General features: G+C 51.9%; 9 protein-coding genes across 9 annotated transcripts; 2 read left to right on the top strand and 7 right to left on the bottom strand.

Annotated features, from left to right (window-relative positions):
• Positions 1 to 128: 128 nt before the first annotated feature.
• RHO25_010772 (uncharacterized protein) lies at positions 129 to 826 on the bottom strand (the record flags this gene model as incomplete). Its single annotated transcript, XM_023602337.2, has 2 exons — positions 129 to 536; positions 593 to 826. 2 exons carry the CDS (start codon positions 824 to 826, stop codon positions 129 to 131), a joined length of 642 nt encoding a protein of 213 aa, XP_023451277.1.
• A 245-nt stretch (positions 827 to 1,071) lies between these two features.
• On the bottom strand, positions 1,072 to 3,085 carry RHO25_010771 (uncharacterized protein; the record flags this gene model as incomplete). The annotated part of the gene is made up of 3 exons (XM_023602338.2): positions 1,072 to 1,581; positions 1,630 to 3,020; positions 3,076 to 3,085. The coding sequence occupies 3 exons, from the start codon at positions 3,083 to 3,085 to the stop codon at positions 1,072 to 1,074; spliced, it is 1,911 nt and encodes a 636-aa protein (XP_023451282.1).
• A 566-nt stretch (positions 3,086 to 3,651) lies between these two features.
• RHO25_010770 (uncharacterized protein) lies at positions 3,652 to 4,719 on the bottom strand (the record flags this gene model as incomplete). Its single annotated transcript, XM_023602339.1, has 2 exons — positions 3,652 to 4,621; positions 4,673 to 4,719. 2 exons carry the CDS (start codon positions 4,717 to 4,719, stop codon positions 3,652 to 3,654), a joined length of 1,017 nt encoding a protein of 338 aa, XP_023451283.1.
• An 844-nt stretch (positions 4,720 to 5,563) lies between these two features.
• Positions 5,564 to 6,163, bottom strand: RHO25_010769 (uncharacterized protein; the record flags this gene model as incomplete). The annotated part of the gene is made up of 1 exon (XM_065603321.1): positions 5,564 to 6,163. One exon carries the CDS (start codon positions 6,161 to 6,163, stop codon positions 5,564 to 5,566), a length of 600 nt encoding a protein of 199 aa, XP_065459393.1.
• A 790-nt stretch (positions 6,164 to 6,953) lies between these two features.
• RHO25_010768 (uncharacterized protein) lies at positions 6,954 to 8,513 on the bottom strand (the record flags this gene model as incomplete). Its single annotated transcript, XM_023602340.2, has 1 exon — positions 6,954 to 8,513. One exon carries the CDS (start codon positions 8,511 to 8,513, stop codon positions 6,954 to 6,956), a length of 1,560 nt encoding a protein of 519 aa, XP_023450704.1.
• A 622-nt stretch (positions 8,514 to 9,135) lies between these two features.
• Positions 9,136 to 9,936, bottom strand: RHO25_010767 (uncharacterized protein; the record flags this gene model as incomplete). The annotated part of the gene is made up of 1 exon (XM_023602341.2): positions 9,136 to 9,936. One exon carries the CDS (start codon positions 9,934 to 9,936, stop codon positions 9,136 to 9,138), a length of 801 nt encoding a protein of 266 aa, XP_023450703.2.
• Positions 9,937 to 11,786: 1,850 nt separating this feature from the next.
• On the top strand, positions 11,787 to 12,849 carry RHO25_010766 (uncharacterized protein; the record flags this gene model as incomplete). The annotated part of the gene is made up of 2 exons (XM_023602342.1): positions 11,787 to 12,388; positions 12,441 to 12,849. 2 exons carry the CDS (start codon positions 11,787 to 11,789, stop codon positions 12,847 to 12,849), a joined length of 1,011 nt encoding a protein of 336 aa, XP_023450706.1.
• Positions 12,850 to 12,898: 49 nt separating this feature from the next.
• On the bottom strand, positions 12,899 to 13,927 carry RHO25_010765 (uncharacterized protein; the record flags this gene model as incomplete). Its single annotated transcript, XM_023602343.1, has 1 exon — positions 12,899 to 13,927. One exon carries the CDS (start codon positions 13,925 to 13,927, stop codon positions 12,899 to 12,901), a length of 1,029 nt encoding a protein of 342 aa, XP_023450705.1.
• Positions 13,928 to 14,874: 947 nt separating this feature from the next.
• RHO25_010764 (uncharacterized protein) lies at positions 14,875 to 15,295 on the top strand (the record flags this gene model as incomplete). The annotated part of the gene is made up of 2 exons (XM_023602344.2): positions 14,875 to 15,099; positions 15,161 to 15,295. 2 exons carry the CDS (start codon positions 14,875 to 14,877, stop codon positions 15,293 to 15,295), a joined length of 360 nt encoding a protein of 119 aa, XP_023451063.1.
• Positions 15,296 to 15,456: the final 161 nt, after the last annotated feature.

Raw genomic sequence — 15,456 nt, 5'->3', positions numbered from 1 at the left:
TCGGTCGAAGGGCCAGTACAGGCAACGTCTGCGAGACAGTAGCCCTGCCAATATTCCACTTCAAGGTAATGCACCACTCCATCTTACTGACGTCTTTGCCAGGACCTTGTCCCCAACATCTCATCGGCTCAGATATCCCCTTCGATTCCCACCTCTTCTTTTCTCTCCGCCACCTTATCCTTCTCCGTAGCATCCAAGATCATACCCCACAACTCCTTCCGAATCTTCTTCCTGTTCGCCACGATCTTTGCCCACTTCTTCCTCGCCGCAACAATCTGTACCTTCCTCTCCGGGTCTACAGGCTTGACTTTCCCACTCTTCAGTTTCGCCAACCTCTCTTGAAGTTCGACCTTTTCTTGCTCCAGCTTCTCGGCATTACTCCTCAGCTCTGCCGTCGTGACGATCGTAGATTCAGCTCGCAAAGCGAGGCGAAGCTCTTTCTCTTCGGTCTTCAGCGATATGATCTCAGTTCTGAGGCGTTCGGTCTCGGCTTCTTTGGCTTGCATCGTCTCCTCGAAGTGCTCGTCTACCTCGTCCTGAGGAATGGACCCAAGTCAGCGATGTATGTAGAGTGGTGAATGAAGGGACATGCCTGGATAGCAAAGTAGACGATCTGCTTGCCGGAAGCTTTGCCATCGATCTCGTTTCGCTCATGCATGTCCTTCAGCAGCTTCGTGGCAGCGGCTTTGGTAACTTTGTTGTTGAGATTGGTGCTGATGTCTGTGGCGGAGTACGGGCGGTTGGTCTTGCGTAGGTAATTGAGGATGAGCTTGGACGACTCATCGGGAGTCAGCTTCTTCTCCTTGACCTCCTTGGTGGCGCCCATCGTGACAGATTCCGGTCAGCGACCTGTATGAAAGACGATGTATCCGTTAGGTTGAAGTGAAGTGTTGCTGTGCGGAGGTCAAGTTGAAGTGGTGAGACTTGACGTGACCTTGGCATGAGGGTGCAGGCGACGACGCGCGTGCCTTCCTAGATCACGTCTCGCTGAGTCGCGACTGCCACATTCCCGCCATTCTGCTACGCGTCCCTCTTCATCATTAAATTGCTGCATTTCGATATTCTGCAGTGCTATCGCTTGGTGGTCACAGCACCGCTGACGAGCACAACTCCGGCTAACGTCCATCCAGGCCACCAGACGCACCACAGCACAAGGCAGCTCCATACGCCCTGCGCAGCCCAGCCTTTGGCAATCTCAAATAGTACCGCGCTGACGTCCATCTTGACAAACCAGCTGAATGCATAGACAGCAGTCGCAGGGGAGAGTGCCAGCCATAGCAATGCCGAGGGAATGCTCAGCGCGATAGCAAGAGTCCGCTGATTGTCACTGCTGCTGGTTGATCTCAAGGGCAATGGACGCACAAATCCAAGCGGACATGCCAACAGGCCCACTGTCAGCGCCAATGAAAAGTTGAGTGTAGCCCAAGTCGAGAAAGTTGCCCCAAGGAAGAGTAGCGAAAATGCCTGCATGGTCTGCAACTGTTGGGATGTCGCTTTGAGGTATCGTACCAGCAGGATCGAGATGTAGGCGGGAAGTACGTAGCTGCTCGTTGTCACAATACCAAACACATACGGCAAATTCTGCAACGATGTCAGCTGGAAAACTTGCGCTCAATCGATTTCACTTACTGCTTTACTCGTATGCGTGAGCAGGTAAAGTGGTACCAGACTGATAAGATGCACTGCCAAAGCCACGACCGCAGGTAGGAACATCTTTCTCTCAACACTTTGCAGCTCTTCCTTTGCGACAACTGCGACTTTGTCACCCTCCTTGATTTTGACCATCTTTTCGCCCTTCGGCTTCTGGCTACCTGCACTTTCCAGCTTCCCAGGCTTCTCCACAGGTCCTTTCCCACTCAAGATCCAGAGCGCAAGGGCATTGATCGTGAAGCTGCCAGCAACCAGCATAGCTGCTGGGAGATAGCTGCCAATGCTCACAAACCTGTGCGTGTTGAGCAGGATGTAGAAGAAGAAACTTTGATGCAGGTGCTCCAGCAAGTTGTTGATACTTCGGAAGATACTCTCAGTCACTCGCCCAAGACTCATCTCATCGTGCCAGCCATCTCCGACTGTCTTGAGAGTGATGGCATCGACATGATATGGCATGAATGCTGAATGAGGACCAGTGGCTACACCTTGGGCTTGAGATAGGATGCCAGAGGCAATCGTGCGGAGTCGGTCCGGATATTTGTCAGAGTGCTTTGTGAAGCCATGCAGAGAGCATCCCATGCCCATGTGGCCAGACGCGATTTGTACTGCCGTATTGATGAGGTCGAGGTTGGGCAGTGCGCCATTGATGCCATCATACAGCACATCCAACTTTTCGAAACGCTTTCCCCAAGGCCCAACAGGATAGTCCAGCGCAATAGCACCCTGAAGCGCACCAGCTTTGATAGGCAAATCGCTGACGTTCCGGCTCGATGTGGGGGTTGTGCCTGTGCTGTGGTATGCGCTGACCCATGCTTCGGACCCATAGGTGCTGTCCTCAGGTATGAGCAGAATGATATCCTTGGACCAGATGCTCCAACGCTTGAAGTATCGCGCCAGAGTCAATGCCAGCGCGACACCAGAATAGTTGAGCTCTCCTTCGAAGTTCTTCCAAGCTGCGATCAGAACCATTGCTTCCGTGGCATCTGCCCTCGGCCCTTGAAGCAACCCATAGACATTCTTGCCCTCGATCTTCTCGCCCGCGACCTCGAATGCATATTCCTGTGTCGCGCACTTGAGTTTTATTTCCTTAATGATCTGTTCTATGCCTGCCAGCCTCTCTTCTCTGCTCTTTTGACCAAGGTTGTAGACTTCCTGTCGATATGCGCGGAAGATGTTATGCTCGCTGCCGCCGAAGTATGTATGGACCTGTCCAGGTAGGATCGCGTTCTCGGAAATGTACGTCTGTCGCGAATAGTCGTTCAGCGGAAGAAGCAGGACCCATACTATGCCGACCAGGATGCATATGGCTGAAAGGTATGGGGGTAATTTGAGCAGAATGGGGGACCGCCGCAAGGTCAAAAGGCGCGCTGCTGTATGTATCTGTCAGTAACATAAGCTGTAGGTTTGTCTACTATGAATACCTACAGAGCGCCATGTTGTGTTATCGCATTGGGATGCCGTCAATGAACGGCGAGGAGACGTGTTCGTGACGCGCGAGATGAATTTGATGCTGCTCAATCAAACCCTTACTCGAAACTTGACACTACGCCAGTTACACCCCCTCGCTGACCTCGTCATAACCCTACCAACAACAATATCAATCGCTTGACATCGCATGGAGGACGGCACGCTCCACAGTCGCTCATCGTGTCGCGCGGAATGATACTGGTCTCAGTGAGAGGTAACACGGTCCAAGCAGAAATCTTGACCACGGCAGAGCACAAGGGCAAACGCGACCAATTCTGGCGGAGTATGTTTAAGGCACATGCACTCGACGACTCTTCTGGGTATATCGAGATTCTCTGCGCTGTGCTTAACCCATTTGTAGACATCATGGCCGCATTAGTTCCGGTCAACGAGCATCAGCGCACTCTTGTTGTCACGGGTCGCTTACTCCATCAACAGAAGTCTACAGAAATGCACACAGATAACTCTTGCTCTGTCCTCGCTATCTCTCCGTTCCCAGATGCACCAGCTACGCACTATGCGACCGATCCAGGACTATTTCGCCACGTACGCAATCTTGGCGACGCTATCACGAAATGCGCGTCCGGCATCCGTGAGCGAGTCGGTGAACGAGTCGGTCCTTGAATCAGTGCGGGCTTTTGGGACAGGCGGTGACCGCCTGCTGTAGCAGCCTAACAATGTGGCGGCCGACGCTGGTCTCGTCTTTGGCCTCATTGCTGGGCTTCCCATCTCGCCAGCCTTGGGATCCATACGTGTACGCTTGACGGGCGGCGAATCGGGAAGATCAGGATCGTCACTCTCTGGCAAGTTTATTGGCCCAACGTCAATTTCCGCGCGCTTGAGCTTCTTCCTTGTGTGATTCGGACAGCCCTCGCGGAATTCATGCTCGTGGTACAGGCATTGGTCGAGAGCAGGGCTGAGGAGTTGCTGGTCTCTGTCCACACTTTCAACAGCATCCAATGCAGCTCCTGCCAGATCAGCCACGAAATGGTGAGGCAAGGGGCCATCAATACGAATACCGCGAGCCTTGCGTACGTACAGGTCAACCATGAGTTGCCGCAGCTTCGATCCTGGCTCCGTGACGGCATACACTCTGGTGACAATGGTAGCTCCTGGTACACCCGTTGTGGTGTTGAGACCAGGCATGTCGAAGATCTCTACAAGACCGCTGACTGCTGCGTCCTTGCCTTGTCCATCGCCAAGGGTCGTACTCATGCTGTAGATCTCGATCAGGGCGACGCCGACGTCCTCCTTATGTTGACGCTGTTGCCGAATCGTAGTCTTGTATTGTCGCAGCGGGAAGTTGCCAACATGGAGGTAGTGCAGGTACAGCTCGCAGACTGATCTTGTAATATCCGGAAGAGCAATGAAGCGCTCATCGCCGGACAAAGACAAGACTGATTCATCAAAATTGCCTCCAGACCTCTCAAGGAGTGTCTTTCCATGGATGGAGTATCGAGATTCCTCCTTGCCGATGAGCAGGATGATGATGCTATCCTCAAGTCTGGAACAATGTCAGTGAGGTTGAGAAGTCGGCGCAAAGTGAGGCACGTACTTTGGCTGCTCGTCGCGAGCCACGATGAGGCGATCAGCGAGCGCCATGATGGTGGTGCTTTGTGACCGGTGTGGTACAGAGCCTCTGAGAGGTTGCCTGAAGGTCGCTGAAGATTGAGATGGAAGGAGCAGCAGGAGCGGCTAGCTCCTATTTCCACGCGAAACTAGAAAGTGAGCTCCTTCCGCTGGAGTGATGACAGCAGCGCCATTCGAGTAAGTGCCGCCGCGTGTCCACCTTCCTGTTGTCTGCTCGAACTCAGGCTGACACCACTTAAGATCGATGTTCAGAATTGCGAAGCCCCCCGCGAGGACACCATGGCCGCTTCGATGCGCTCTAATGCAGCGCGCATGTGTTGTTGTGCATGGTTGGACATTTACGTTCTTCTAGTGATAAGGAACTGTGGAGCAAGTCAGTGCAGAACTATTGTATGAGACGCTTCATCCGAACCCTTGAACTGCTAGTAGATAGTACAGTCGCACCTCCACAAAGAGCGCACGCAACGAACGCATTTGAAGAAGGGTGAAGAGGAGCGCCGTTAGGACATGAAATGAAATTGAGATCAATTGCCGCACTTCCGTATGCCATGACCTACATTGTAATGCAGATAGTGCTTTTTGCAGCCGAATAGCCATGCCTGAGATGCAAACTGCATCTTAGCTCGACGGGTCGCGCGAAATCTCTGTCTGGCCATACTGTTGATGAGGCTCCTGTTACCGTAGATGTGGGTGCCAAGAATTCTTCCTTTGTGAGAAGACGCATCTGCTCTTGCACATCTCCAGAAGTCCTTGAATCTCCAATCCTAGCATGCTTGGCCTCGAGCCGCTCTTCGCCATTCTGACGTTTGTGACCCAAGCCTGAGTCTGACGCATGACAGCGATCTTCGCAGTTCGCTCACTCATCAGCTTTGTCCCGTTTGCGCTTCCGGTTAGCACACGGTTCGCCTTTCTTATGCTGGTGATAGTCGCAGCACTTCATGCTCGCCGGCAAGAACTCGTTGCTAGAAACCTTGCGAACCTTCTTGATGGCAGTCGCAGCCAAGTCCCACAAAAATTCTTTTGGAAAGTCTGCTGGGTCGTCGGGGTCGTCGAGGTCGCAACGCCAGAGCCACAAGTCCACAAGCAGCTTTCGTAGCTTCGAGGATTTGTTCGTCTGCTTGTACGCGTTCTCAATGGCCTTAGCCGTTGGCAGCCAGTAATCTCCAGTTTCATGCTCCGTTCTGCCGATGCTCAAAATTGCGCTAAGTGCAGCGTCCATGAGGTCTTCATCTGATACCTTCTCTGCAAGGAGGTAAACATCGACAAATTCTTCGCAATCTCTGAGCGGAGAATTTTCCACGTACACTCCACAGCGGAACCTTCCGGTGTAAAGATACTCTGTGAAATACCTGAAGGTACTGATATCGAAGTTGGGCAGTGTGATGTCGCCGGTAGTCGTAGACAACTTTCGCAGTTCATCTTCGCGCCAATTAAGAGTCGCCGGATGCACGTGCATGATCTCTTTGCGAGGTCCGATGCGCAGCACCACAATGGTGCTGCAGTCGATTCTCCAAGAAGTCAATATTCGGTCATGAACCAAAAGAATGAGCTACATACTCAGCAAAATTTCCATCCTCAGTCTCGATGCGCCGGTCTTTGGCATCGGCCTTTTGGATAATTGTCGCGGACAAGCTGCTCTCGAGATTGCTGCTGTGTTGAGGAAGTAGTCCGGTGGCGAGACAATTGTTTCAGTGCCTTGTTGATGTTTATTGTGAGAATGACTTGTGTGGTACTGGATGACATTTCTGCATGTGGCTGGGCACACCATGTGCAGTGGGGCTGCATGTGAAAGCCATGCGGTCACTACATGCCGAAGAACGCACCGTCCAGCAAGGTGATGGTATGTAAGCTCAGTTGACTATGCTATGCAACACCATATGCAGCTCACGTGAGCATCTTTCAACGATCAGGATCTCAATACTCACAGTGTTTCCTCTTATGAGCTTCTCTGTGAACTTTGCTGTGCAACTGAGCCTGTGCAACGTCTGAGGACCCCCAGTCTGTTCTCTGCATGCTTTATCATATTCTTGATATTCACAAGTATCAAGGTCGGACATGTTCTCGTGCTCCATGACCCAAGGCAAGATGCTTGCCAATGTCAGACTAGAATGCGCCTCTCTGGTGTCCCTGTCACTCATTCGACACCGTCACGAGAGCCGGATTGATAGCTTTCCGAAGCGAATGCCTGAATTGTTGCATTCCCCAAGCAGATATTTCCGCCAAAGCGCGTCCAATTCGTGCTGGTCCTAACGACCCGACTGACGCTGTGGGTCCTCGCCAAGAAACGATGAGATCTCTCCAGCCATGGCATGGGCGCCTAGCACTTCTCTCAATCGAGAATCTTCGTCCTCTGCAACACCAGTCTTGTCATCGCCATCGAGTTGCATGTGTGTATCATCCTGTCCGGTCTGCCACATCAGTTGAGGATCAACGGGTCCGATGTCTCCATAGTTGGTATGAGAGCCGTCGTGATAATCGCCATTTCCGCCCATGCGTGCAGTCGGAGCGGATTGCTGGAGGAGATCTTGACCTAGCTGCTGGGAGAGTTGTTGGTCGTCAGAGTGGGAACGGCTTAGACTCTGCTCTGTTCGTCCCGTTTGTGCTGACGATGCTCCAACGATCGTGTTCGACATTGGTGAGTCGGGACTGGCAGTCACCACCTGTCGTGACGAGCTGGACGAAGACTTCGTGCTGCCGGGTACTGGTCCTCGACGGCCCGTAGTTGGCGGCATGATCCCAGGATTCTTTGGTCCAGAGGACTCCTTGCATTCCGTGCAATTACGTATGGCGGCACTTACGGTCTCCTTGATGCGCACCCAGTGATACTTCTCGGCAATGCCGGCTGTAGTCTTGTTGATGCCACCATGTGTCTGAGCATGCATCGCGCGTGCGATCTCGTACTGTTTGTGCGGATCAGAAACTACCTCCTTGCCTTTCAACATGAGTTTGTCGTCTTCGCCATTAGCGCCTGGAATCAACCTGTAGTGTGTCGCTGCCGATCGCAAACGAGATTTCTCAGCGCGATCAGAGCCTGCTGGATATGCACCTGACTTCAGATAGTATCGAATCTTGTCGAAACGCTCCTCGCTCTGGTACTCTTCATTCTCTCCACCAAGCTCTCGGCCGAAGATGATTGCGTCGATCATGGCATCTGGGTAGCTCTTGAGGTTGCCGCATCCCTTGACTCGACCGATTCTCTTGAAGCCGAGAGCGTCCCATATGCGAAGAGATGCGACATTCGTCTCATATACCAGATTGAAGACAGAGTAAGTGTAGCCGAGCTTCGGAGCCCACTCAAGATAGACTTCACCCATGAGCCTACCGACACCACGATTACGAGCAGCGTCTGTCACCAAGAATCCACCATTGCAGACGTGACTGCTGCGGCCTGGATAGTTTGGCTTGACGTAGAAACTGCCGAGACAAAGCTTCGCCCAATCTACGCCTCGCTCTTCCATTTGTGTAATCTCCTCTGGCGAAGAGATGTCGCCCATCACCATGATTGCTCCGAAGTTCGCGAACCAGTATGGTGCAAATGCAGAGAGTGCCAGCCCATCCATCATCGGGTACGTGTCACCTTTTTCAATCTCGCGGTTCAGAAGCTCGCATAGGTACGCAGTCAGATGTGGCGGCACTTGGCCGGGCGACGAGAAGGGGACTATCGTGGCGATAGTGGTTCTATCACGCAGTGTGACCTGCTTCGGCGTGATCTCGTAGGGAAGCGGGCCATATGGTTCAGGAAATGGCGGCTGGCCTGAGACTCTGTAAATCGCTGGAGAAGTTGGGTCGTCCAGCATCGCAGGCATCGTGGGTGGCTATGTGGTGGCTCTGTAAGCCTGGCGGGAGTGCTACGATATCTGCTTCGCGCCAGGTGGGCCTGTATCTATTCTGTCTCCCATGTCAGCGGCGATGCAAGTGAATCACGCCTAGTGCATGATCAAGCAAAAGATAAGACTGTCATCCGGCCAGCGCGCGGCGGCGTGAGGCGGCGGACATGCCTGCCACTTTGTATAGCCACTACCAGGGCAGATATGGAGGTGGAGGTGATGGAAGCGGACGTACTTTGATGAGATGAGGTCTGTCTTCCCGTGCCCGGTGCTCGGAAAACTGGTATGATGGACGCGCAAGGTGTGATCATGTCTGCGTCGCATACGATGGCACGCTAAGGGTCCGAGTCTTGGCACTCCGCCTGGCAGTATTTGTCCACTCACTGGCACCGTGCCACCGACATGGAAGATTGAACATCCTGATGATCATTCGTTCGAGAACCTCTCAATTCCATACATCTGATACTTCGCAGGCTCTCCTCCGCGTGTGTTGTGTAGGTAAATCAGAAAGAAAGTTGAGCCGGAGCGGAACAGAAAGAATCACCATTCACCTGTCCCCATCACGGACGTCAAAATACACGAGAACGATTGACGAGGCATCTCAATTGCTATGGCCTAGATCACTCACGTTCTCTTTAGACCCCAGCTTCGCTGCCCCGGAGGCTGCCACCCTCAATGCCTTGGCAAAAGTCCACCTCACTCCACCTTCCTCCAATGCCAACACCCCTTGGATAGTGGATCCTCCAGGAGATGTCACTCCGTGCCGCACAGCTCTCGTTGACCATCCTCCTTTAACCAGAGACGCAGTACCCATCATAGCATGAGAAACCATCTGCAACGCATCATCCGGCTTCAGCCCAGTCGCAATGGCTCCTTCAACCAGTCCTTCCAAGATGACTGTGAAGAACGCTGGAGTCGAACCACATAATGCCGTACAGGCATCCATAGTGGATGGCTCTGTGAAGAAGACTTTGTCCACGCACTCGAACAAGCGACTGACTATCTGGAGAACATCTTCGCCTACAGACCCTCGCTCTATGACCGTGGTTGACTGCCTGACGAAACAGTTGATGTTGGGCATTACCCTGACGACGGAGTACCCTGCCCTGGCATCCTTTGACTCCGAACCTCGCTCCAGTTTCGAGCGGATTTGTTGCACTGTTACACCCGCTATGACGCTTACGATGATTTTGTCACTTAGCGCCGCCCTCATGCCCGGTTCCTGGAAGAGCTGGTCCAGCAAATGTGGTTGAACGGCCAGAACGACAATATCAGCTCCTGTGACCCCTTCGACATTGCTGCGGACCTTGATGTCTATCTTTGACTGGTCGCAAAAGCCGGCTTCTGTTGCTTTCAGCTTGATTGAATCGGCGGCGGCCTCACGACTATTTTCATCAGCCATGAAGGGAGCGAATGTAGGACATGGTGCTCAGTCTCTCTCGTACCGGACACATGCTACGAAGCGCGTAGGTATACCAGCATCTTGATTCGCTTCGGCATTGCCATCTGGTTTCGAGGACTGTGATAGGAGACCGAGAAGGATCGAAGTTCCAAGCGCGCCTACAGATGTTAGACAAATGTTACAAACTGCACCTCCTGGCGTGCAAACCGCTCGTACCACATCCGAGAATTGCCAATGTGTTTGTTGCAGCCGAGATACGATGTTCGGTAGCCGAGGGACCGGAATCCATCATGATAGTCGCTGCACAGGATGTTCACGCCGTGAAGTCGAAATAGAGTACGCCAATCTTCACCTTGGCTGTATATGCTTATCCGTATGTGTTACAGGTCCAGGCACGGCACATTCTCGTATCATGTCAGCATGACTACAGCATGTCTTACGGCAGGACTATGCACTTAGCGGACGGACTCCGGCCCAACGTCCTCCAGCAGTACTGACGAGCCAGGGTTTCTCTGTTCTGCGGAGTTCGTCGTTTCCAACTATCATCAGATGTTTGTCTCCAAGGTAAATGTGCAGTACACAAGCAGTATGAAAGGCGATAAAGATCGTGTGGTCGAAGCCATTTCTTCGGCGAAAGATTCTCTCCAACTGGGTTTCACGGCTGCCCATCCAGAACATGCAGTCACTCGAGCCTTCGGCATTACACATGAGTTACGGATAGCGGTTTCAATACCTGAATAATGCTCTCAGTCAACATCTACAAGGACAAAATTTTGATACGAAGCAATGCGAACGACATACCAAGTGTCATCAAAGCCACCAGCCTCATCGAAATTCACGATGTCTAAGACCAGCATCAATACCAGCCTCGATCAGACGAGCTGCGGATGGCAGATCATGGTTCCCCCAGCCAGCGATGAGGACTTTGATTCTGCTTTCTTCATCGAGAGGCGGGTCACGAATGCGATGGTCTTGGTGATCAGCTGGCTGCGGTGCTCTCTTCATAACTTCTTCCACCATCTCAGTCTGCTCTTATCCAGGCTGACACTCGGGCAAAGACCTGTGTGGCGGGTAGCGTTCACAGAGTATCTTGGATCGTTGGTCAACATGCCTTGTCAGCACTCAGAATGGTACCACCGAACGTTCGGTCGAAGCAGCTTTCAATCAACAGGTTTCTTCACCCTGAACAATATCTGCTTCGACCGAGTGTTCGGTGGTGCCATTCGGAGTGCTGACAAAGGCATGTTCAACAACGATCCCAAAAGCCTTGCCCGAAGAGACTCGTAACTATTTGGACACTTGGACCGCTGCCTCCTCACAATACGCATGCTCGAAGAATAATCAGATCGCACGCCCCGGTCTGTTGAGAAGCGATCGGTCGTTCGAAGTCGGTGCGAAGATCAGGAAGGGTTGTGACAGCAGCCAGCAAGTGCCAGGCTCGTCAGTCATTTATATTCTTCGTCCAACAAAACTGCAGTTGCGGGGAACGAGACGAAGTTGTACTCGACCAGGATCTCCTAGCAAGAGAATCATCAAGCCTCATTTGAGTTCGTCAGGATCCCAAACTCATTCGAGATTTGAACACGGACCATGACATGGCAATCCTGGGGCGTCAGCAATTCCAACAGCAGCGAGTCCCCTCTCAGCACTTGACCACCCACATGCGGTCGAGATGTCAGCATTTCTGTGGTTGCTCCAAGAAATCGCAAACATCGTATTGCAGGTCGGACCGTTCTGGATTGTTGATTCTTCCGCCATCCAGGTCTTTATTCCTCTCGCGCCGATGATCATATATGCTCTTGATCATGATCTGACCTCAAGTGCGGCATATTTGGAGATCATCTTTCAGAATGCAGCTGGTGTCCACCATCTCAGCGATCTTGTTGGGCATCCAACTCACCATTCCATGCGCCCTTGCACACACTGGACATGATCTTACTGTCGAGTTGACGGAGCGCAAACGTTGGCTGGATACAGAACCAAGAAGCGTCAAGTCCTGCAGCAACGAACTTGAGCGACGCGGGCTCCTTTCAAACGCGATCGAGAGACGGAGAGATCTCTTCCAGCGTAATGCTCAGGATTCGCTTGTTGGAGTGCAGTCCGCCAAAAACTTTGCCTTCCCACCGAATCCGACTGATGAGCGACTTCTCTTCACCGATAACTCCAGCTGCATCCTCACTCCGGAAGTTCAGGGCTTAGGCCACTTCATTGCTGGCGAGCAAATACGATCGGACATCAGCGAAGGTCAACCCGGCGTGCCTCTCACACTCGAGATTCAGATCGTGGATGTTCGCAACTGTCAACCAATCCCAGGAGTCTTCGTTGAGGTCTACCAATGCAATGCCACAGGTGTCTACTCTGGTGTACAGGCGGAGGGTAACGGCAATGCAAACGATGCATCCAACCTGTACGCGACACATGGACGAGGCATCCAGCAAACTGATGGCGAAGGGTATGTGCTTGACGTTTCAAGGATAACTCTCAGTCTTCTCTAACATTAACAGCGTCGTAACATCCAAAGGCATATTTCCGGGCCACTACTACGGCGTCGCACCCCACATCCATATCCTCACGCACAGCTCAGCACAACCCGTCGCGCCCAGTGGAGAAGGCAGAAATTACGTGCAAGCGACACACAACGGGCGCATATTCTTCGAGCAGGATCTGATTTCTCAGGTGGAAGGAACATATCCTTACAACACGAACCAGCAACCGTTGACGCTGAACAGTCAGGACGTGGTGCTGAATCAGGAAGCACAAGTGACCGATCCTTATGCGAGATATGTTTGGATGGGACAAAGACCAGAAGACGGTGTGCTGGCATGGATAAGTGTGGGCATAGATCCGACAGTGATCCATCCAATGGAGTATGTTGGGAATGGAGCAGGTGGAAACGGAGGAGCGTTACCATAGTACACGTTCGACATGTCCATACAGGTGGGCTGCCTCTGTTGCTTCAGACTCACGGTGTGAAACAATCAAACTCATCTGTAGGCTCTGTTCCAGCTTTAATACCTCCACCCGGTGAATAAATCGTTCCATCGATTGCCGCAACTCCCCATCCATGTTTCGGCACTGGCATATCTGGCAACCTGCTCCACTGATTCGTCACAGTATTGTACGCTTCCACTTGCGGGAAGACTTGTGACTGAGTCTGCTGATCACCTTCTCCTCCCAAGCAGTAAATGATCACTCCAATAGCTGCACAAGCCAACCCGCCACGAGCTGTCGGCATTGGAGCCATCTCTCTCCACCCAGACATTGGATTGTTCAGATCGAGTGCGTAGACGTTGTTTTGTATTTTCTCTTGTCCGTTCGTTCTTCCTCCAAGTACGTAGAATATCGATCCGACGACAGCACCAGCTACATGTTGACGAGGCTGTGGCAGAGGAGGAAGATTGGTGTTCCATGAATTACTTGTTGTATCGTACGCAGTGACTGTAGACACAACATCTTGGTCGCCCGACTCCAGATCGAGGATCGTCATGCCGCCAGCGAGGTAGATTGTGGTTCCGTAGACTCCCACTGCACAAGCTCCACGCTGCGTGCCTTGCGGCATTGGAGCTCTTTGCTGCCAAGCGTTGGCAGCAGGAGAATATGCCAAAGAGATGCCTTGAGCGAGCCATTGTAGTCCTTCAGACAGGCCGCCAAGGATGTAGATGGTTTCGCCTACAGCTGCAGCGTTGAGATGGTTCAATGGCGTTCCAAAAGGTGCTGCTGTGTGCCAGTTGTTGTCTCTGAGGCTGTAGTATTCGACTGCGTCCACGGTTCGGAAGGGATCGATCATGGTCCCTCCAAGCACCCATACTGCGTCCGATGTTGCGACGACGGCATCCTCTTGACGAGGACCACCAGCGATCGAAGGAAGTGTTCTCCAACTTCCACTACCGGATTGGCCTTGTGGTACAGCGATAGAATAGACCAAGGTCCCGAATATGAGCAAGTAAATAAGATCGACCATGATATCCAATCGTCGTGGCTTCAATGACATGATTGTCCGACTAATCAGACATCTTGATCGATGCGAATTCTACTCATGTTAACGTTTCCGAGCAACGTGAGGCAGGGAAGTACAGAAAGATCGAGGCCCCCTTCGAGGCCTGAACGCCATGCTGTAAGAAATAGACCATGAATGCTTTGAACGCATGTATCCTTGAGTGAAGTCCATTTTTGGTAATTGGAAAGGCAAAAGTGTCCTGAGTCAGGATGAAATTTGTTGCGCTGGAGCGTCGTTCAAAGCCTGTAGCTATCCTCTGATCTGTGGAAGCGTAAAGTAATTAGTTCTGCCGTAATGGAACAAGGGAACCAGGGCATCATCAAGGATCGCGAAGCTTTCCAGCCGCGATGCCAAGCAAGCAGTCCGTGTTGTTGGCCATGCTTTCCTTGACTGACAAGAAACTTAAGCAGGAGCCTTCGGCAGTTCGACCTCCTCGAAAACGTCGCTGCTGCTCTAACAATCCAACAGCAGCTGTCCGCTACTCTTCTTGCTGGCCCTGAGGTCCACCACTCCATACAGCGACACCATGTGCCCCCAGACCTCATCTGAACGAGATATGCTGTATGGTAACTAGTTCTCTCAACGATATGTCTCATGTCATTGATAAATCTTCTGGTTTTCTGATGGACACTCCTGCAAGAAAATTCTCAGTTGCGACATTCGAGTCATTAACAATGGTTTGTCGCAACCTATTTTCTCCATCACGGTCATGCCTCAGTCGACACTCACGCAGGCGGCCGAAGAAATGTTTATCGCATATGCAGGAAGCTCAGCCCATAATAGCCAAGCGAGCGGAATCCTTCTGGCTTAAGAAACCCTACAATCCTTCAGCTCCACGCAGATTTGTCATCGTGTGTAACAGCCACATCGACATATAAACACCAGAGACCTTGACTCTCACAAGAAACCTGTCAGAGACAGATTTCTCCATCTTCGTCAAAATGTCCGACCTCCAATTCCCCGACCTAAACGGTTTCAGCCTCCACGTCACAGTCCACATCGCACCAGAAAATCTCGAAGCTTTCTATGCAGCAATGACACCAGTCTTCGATGCCGTAGCAGCAGAACCGGAATGTCTGTACTTCGAGCTTTATCAAGACCCAACGAGTCCGGGTACGATTTCTTGGGTCGAGAATTGGGATGCTACGACGCAGTGGTTTAAGGATGTAAGTCTCGAGAAATTCATGAGCAAAGCTTCGAAGTGTGTTGGTGTTGAGGTCCTTGTAGGTCCAGATGCAGAAAGATTATTATAAGCCGTACTTTGAGGCCACGATACCGATGTATATCAAAGATCGTCAATTCCGGATTTTGAAGCGATTGGGGCCGCGATATGTCGTGCAGAAGGAGGCGAATCTTAAATGAAACTCAGTCAGTAGCATATTTCCGTCGATCAGTCTTGGTTTGTCGGATGGAAGAAGTAGTACTGGCATGTCGGATTGGAATGAAAGAGCGTAAGACAAAAGGACGATGCAAAGTACAGCGCGGAAGCTCGGCTTTGTACAAGATTGCTTGGTTCTCGCTCT

The sequence above is a fragment of the Cercospora beticola genome, chromosome 7 (assembly GCF_033473495.1).
Source record: "Cercospora beticola chromosome 7, complete sequence".
Lineage (NCBI taxonomy): Eukaryota > Fungi > Ascomycota > Dothideomycetes > Mycosphaerellales > Mycosphaerellaceae > Cercospora > Cercospora beticola.
Note: the sequence above shows the minus strand (reverse complement) of the source record. Positions and strands in the feature narration are given on the sequence as shown.